The sequence below is a fragment of the Cryptotermes secundus genome, unplaced genomic scaffold, assembly GCF_002891405.2.
Source record: "Cryptotermes secundus unplaced genomic scaffold, Csec_1.0 scaffold617, whole genome shotgun sequence".
Taxonomy (NCBI): domain Eukaryota; kingdom Metazoa; phylum Arthropoda; class Insecta; order Blattodea; family Kalotermitidae; genus Cryptotermes; species Cryptotermes secundus.
In genome coordinates, this window is record NW_019724592.1 from 1 (window position 1) to 6,083 (window position 6,083).

Consider the following 6,083-nt stretch of genomic DNA (forward strand, 5'->3'; position numbering starts at 1 on the left):
AGTCAGATCATGCTAGAATACAGACACACAGTACAATACTAACAGAATATGATAATGTTATATGCCAGATCGTTAGACGTCGGCTTCTCATCACAGAGGCTTGGGTTCAGATCCACAAGCATCCCACGGACATGTTCTCCTAGCCTACAGCTTCAGCCTGATTGTTATCATTCCAGTAATGCCCCCTACAAGAGAACTATGATCCGGGGATGATACAAAACGCCCAGTTGAGGTCGCAGCACAAAAGGACTCTTTCACCTGACTGTACTTCTCTCCTACAGCAACATAATTATCTAACATAATTATCTATTTTCATATTGACTCCTTTGAGGTATTACAAATCTGGTATTTCAATCAAGTGGTGAATCTACCCGCTTCCCTGGCCTATTTAATACGAAACTATGAACCGCTGACATTTTGTGACGTTTCGGCACAAAAAGAAACTGACTCAGTGAAAAAGAGCTTTTAAACATTCGCGGAAAGAATATTGTTTAAATTTTTCAACTTTTAGTGACTTGACACTGGATTATTCATCTGACAGGAGTACACACAAACGTCATTACCGAGTTCACTAGAACCTGGAACTGAAACCTCTCCTGGGTCAAATCAATCTTCCGTTGCTTAGGTCTTTCGGAAATCCGCATAGGAAAATTTATCACGAAGTAATCACAGGTGACGTCATGATAATCATAGAGCTGTCCTCCCAGTGAAAGGCCGACCCACCGATAGAAAGCACTCATGTCGCCAATTCTTTTCAGTGGCGTGCAGACACGATTACTACTCTGTAATTATATGCATTTCCGGACCCATGTTGTCATATACTTTATTTCTTGTCTCTACATGAGGAGTTCGTTCCTGAAGTCTTGCCGTTGTGTTGTGACACACCCTGTATAGTATCGAACGATACCATGATTTGTGAATATTGAACTGAAAAGTATGTGGAAGGAAACATTGGTTTCCTACTTTGATTCTCCTTCCAGCATCAACTGAAGGTACTGAGGAAAACTACAAAGACATTACTCAGTACAGCCTGGTGGAGATTTTACTAGAGACTCCCGTATATGAAGAGGTCGTATGTACCCAAAGTGAGTGGGTGGTGGAAGTTCAGGTCAAATCTACAGGTTCAAAGTGAACTCGACACTCGTTACCTTCTTTCCAAAATGTTTCGTTTATAACCATCATTCTTTTGAGAAAAAAAGGCTCTTACTCCAGCCTCAGGAGTTTTAATGGGGTGATAAAAAAGGCATTAAGAAATTTCCATAAATGAGGAGCCTTATAAATTGTAGAAATATTATTTTGCTGCCCATTATCCGTCGTCCTGTCTGTTGGGCCTAATCGATAGAGATTATTCCCTGCTCAAGCTTTTTTCTCGCTGTCGTATTTTTCTACCATGAAGATGGAGGCAATGCGTTCTCCGAAACGTCGTTTCAAACAAGATCTACACTGCGCCCTATCCCAGAAGACGGCATTCTTCATAGTCACCGCTGTTGGAAATTCAAATCTTACAAGGATGTGATTGACAGTGACAGTAGCACGAAATGAGAGAACATGAATGCATACAGGTTTTTGACGAGAAAGTCAGAAGTAAGAGACCTCTATGAAGACACAGGCGTAGCTGGGGGTATAATAATAAAATGGATTTTGGAGAAATAGAATTGAATGGAGGGGACGGGTGGATGTGGCTCATGGTATGGAGGACGGACGGACTCTTATAAGCGTAGTAATAAAAGTTCGGGTTTTATAAAAATGTTGGAAAATCCTTCAGTGGCTTAATGACTGGTAGCTTCTCAAGAAGGACACAGCTCATGGATTTATTCAGTTAGTTTAAGTGCATTAAAACTTGCAGGCTTTCTTGTATATACTGACGAAGGAGTAACAATCGGTTGAGTTTTTATTGGAACCATTGAAGATCTGAATGAATTTCTTTTTCATTTTTTCCAGTATCTTAGTGAAAAAGTTGTGGTTGTTTCTGAATATTCTGTGGCTTTACCTAAGTTTTCCAAAAAATATCTGGTTCGCTGGAAACACATAATCTCCACTTACTGGTACAATTGTGGGCTTCGTCATCCAGCAGAGAGGCTTGAAGCTGCCTTTGCGGGTTGCTTCCTGGAAACTCCTGAAGTGGTTTTCCCAGTCATACGTAACGAGACGGCTTTCCAGCGTCATGTCTGCTAGCTCGGGTGGAGACTTGATGCGCACCGGATTCGAACCCCTGCTCACAAAGGAAATACATAATGGATATTGGAGCAGTACACTGTTGGGTACGACTGAGTAGAACTGCTATTGCTTTATTGCTATATTTCACACACTCAAAACTACATTCACAAAGATATTCTCTGCTTGTACCGGTTCTCACGGTCTCTTCGCTTTCTACCCTGAAGATGGAGGCGATATGTTCCTCCGAAACGTCGGTTAACACCATATCTACACGGCGCCACATCCCAGATGACTGCTTTCTTCATATTTTTACTTGTTGCTTTGTTTGCATGTGAGAATTACTTTCCCATGTAAGGGAGACGACAGACGAAGAGCATTTGAAAAGAGGGATCTTAGAATATTTGGATCTAAGAATGTGAAAGGATTAGAAGAACGGTAAAAACTGAGTAATGAGGAGGTTACTCTTTTCTGATCCTCATCATTATTGTTGATATGACTTAATGTCCCAGGATATGACGTGCTGGGCCTATAGCACTCATGGAACACATGATAAATAAGTAGGAAACGGAGGTGTGATAGTGGAAATTATACGTAAAAGTATAGGAGATGACACTATTAAAATGGATCATAAAGAGATGGAGTAGGGGAAATCGACTGGACTCGTTTTTTTAAGGACAGTAGCCCGTGGAGCTGTCTTATGAATAAGAAAATGGACCGTCAAATTCCATAAAATTGGGACATTTCTTGACTTGCTTGGAGACTTTGCCATGAAATTAGTCTGAATTACATTTTCAATTATATTCTCTTGTAGATATAAATTCCTCGAAATATTCCTAATATAATTAATTAATTAAAATAATTTTGAAATATTTCATATAAACTGCTGTTCTCGGAACGCTAACAGCAGGTTCGTTCACTGGTTCTTATGTAATTTATTTATAGGTCGCTGTGTTAAAAAAGTGGCAACATGAACTGAGACGAGGGAGAAATTACGGACTACGAGGAAACGGTCGTAACTTATTTTATGATAATATTCCGTGGAAAGATTAAAATATAATGGACACTGATTGTTGCAAACAAGAAGATGGTACCTCAGACACGTAGCGAAACAAATATAAAGAGTTCAGTGGATAAAGTCTTTATCAGAATATGTGTGATATAGTTGGACATGCAGCTGAGTCCTTCTTGACAAGCCACCAGTCGCTCAGCTACTCAAGAATTTATAAATATATTATGCAACCCGAAATTTCATTACCTTGTTCACATGAGTTCTCCAATAGCCCCTCTCTAGAATTTGATTAATCCAATTCATACCGCCCCATCCTATTTTTCTATAATCGATATGTTCCTCCGAAACGTCGGTTGACACAACATGTACACGGTGTCACATCCCAGAAGACTGCTTTTTTCAAGAGTACATGTGTTTGTTGTGCGCAGTTAGTAGCAATGTGTGCAGTGCATAGAGATAGTTGATGTTTCACAGCAATGTTGCAGGTCTTCTCAGGTATATGAAGACGCTTTTCTGTCTCTGTCACATTTAGGTACTGAAAGATTCCTCTGGGTCCAGTTAGAACCAATTCCTGGAGGATACCGACGTGACTATTTGCAAAAAAAGAAAAAAGGGCCATTCGGGAGTCATTGAGTTTACTGTTGTACGTGAAGGGAACTTGACTTCCAGCACGAACGTGAGGCAATGTTACACTGAACTTGTGGTACGAGAGCCTTTCTGAGGGTTCGAGATTGCTTCACAGCCACGCCATTCGGTCGCATAACGAGCGCTTTCAATTTCAGAATAATAACTGCAGATTACGCAATGAGGTTCTTCATAAATTTCGCTTTCCAGCATGTGGACAATTTTCAAGTATGGGAGATCCGAGGAATGAACGCGGTATTCTTGTCAAGAAGCTTCATGGAAAGAGGCAGTTTAGACCATGTCAGCGTAGATTCCGAATAATGCTAGAATGGACCTTAAAGAAATAAATTATAAAGGCGTGTACTGGACTGACCGCCTCTGTGGTCTAGTGGTCAGAGTTCCTGGCTACAGATTCAGAGGTCCGGGTTCACTACGAGATTATTTCTGAGAAGTAGTGGGTCTGGAACGGGGTCCACTCAGCCTCGTGATGATAATTGTGGAGCTATTTCAAGAAAATAGCGGCTCCGGTCTAGAAAACTGAAATTAACGGCAGTGGGGATTCGTTGCGCTGACAATGCGACACTCTCTATCTGCAAAAGTTGGCACTAACTTCGCCGACAAGGGGCGGTCGCTAGCTCAGTCGATATAGTTCGCTTGCAGAGTAAAATCACGGAGATTTTTTTGTTTGTGTGCTAGATTAATCTGACTCTGTGCAAGTACTAGTGGCTGGATCTTGCGTAAATTATGTAAATGTGTCCCTCCCCGCTAATATCATTTTCGTCCCTCGCTCTCTTCGCTGAATTTCTTGAATTCTATTTCGAGAAATACGGCCACTGTAATCATCCGTATTGAAGCATACAGTACATTTGATACAGTTTGTTTCACACTCAAGAGGATGTTATTCTTTAGAGCTCGAACTTCAATATTTTGAAATATATTTAAAAATAAGTAAAAATTTTACTATCGCAGCCTTAAAATCGCTACAGAAAAAAAAAATATTGTACGTATCGCGAGACGGAACGATGATGATAATCACCATCTTGAACATCTGATGCTTCAAGACCGGTCCACCCTCCTAATGAAGGCTACAACGCAGTCTCCTCCACAGGTTCGGTCACCTAATGAGGCCTCTTTCCTTAGCTATACAGGGTGTTACAACTCTTTGTGGTACATAGATGGGTTCAGTGTGATCATGTTTTGTTAATACGCCAATGTCCGGAAACGCTTCTTTTTGACACTAAGGCTCACTAAATTTTCCGAGAGGATGCATAAGTTTTAGGGGATGTTATCATTGTTTTATATTTAAAAAGTTGGTCAAAATTGCGGCCGCTGACTTCACTGCGTGTTCTGCACCGCCTGGCTATGTTATTCTCAAATATTTTAAAATATTCCCGGCATTTTCCGGATGGTTCCAGCTGCTACTGCAATTCTTGCCACAAGATCATGTTTTGTCTCCACTGGGGTCTCGTACACCAGGCTTTGCATGTACCCCCTAAAGGAAGAAATCCAATTGAGTCAAGATAGGAGAGCGAGGGGGCCAGGTTATTGAGCCTCCACGTCGAGTTCCTCTGTTGCCAAAAGTTTCATCCAAATACTCACGGACGACATTAGTGCAGTGTGCCGGGGCTCCATCATGCTGGAACCACATTTCATGAGGGACTTCCAAACGTACCACATCCAGCAGCTCGGGTAAGGTCTCTTGGAGAAATGTTAGGTAAATGTCACCAGTAAGCCGCACAGGTAAGAGGTGAGGGCGTCCTCCTTCACATTTCAGAGGCCGTAACGCGTAAACAAAGCGTTTCCGGGTTTGGGTGTACTAAAAAATATGGTCACATTGAACCCATCTATCTGCCACAGAGCGTTGTAACATACGATGGGGTACCCAAAAGAAACCGAACTAATTTTTTTGTGGGCAGAGTTTTAGTAGTACCGCGTTTTGCCACTATGAGCGCATAGAGCTAATATTCCTGAGTCGATAAGCCGACTACCGTTGCTTCAGAAGGTAAGGACTAGTTTCGGCAGAGTTTATAGTGACAACTGTTTTGTATGATTGTCGTTCTTGCAATGGCTGATTTTCGTGAACAGCGTGCGGCGGTGAAATTCTGCTTTTTGCTCGGGAAAAGTGGAACAGAAACTCTTGAAATGTTAAAAACGGCGTACAAGGACGATGCTATGGGGAAAACTCAAGTGTCTGAGTGGTTTTCCCGTTTCAAAAATGGTGAAATGTCAATTGATGACAAACCTCGTTCTGGTCGTCCTTCCACGGCCCGAACACATGAAAATGTTGAAAAAA

The 6,083-nt window shown here is 41.5% G+C and overlaps 1 protein-coding gene across 1 annotated transcript in view; it reads right to left on the bottom strand.

Annotated features, from left to right (window-relative positions):
• Nucleotides 1–1,986: 1,986 nt before the first annotated feature.
• Nucleotides 1,987–6,083, bottom strand: part of LOC111862382 (MOXD1 homolog 2) — a 165,911-nt gene continuing 161,814 nt past the window's right edge. Inside the window, exon 10 of the mRNA XM_023847712.2 lies at nt 1,987–2,212. Coding sequence (XP_023703480.2) covers nt 1,987–2,212 — 226 coding nt within the window. The remainder of the gene's footprint in view (nt 2,213–6,083) is intronic.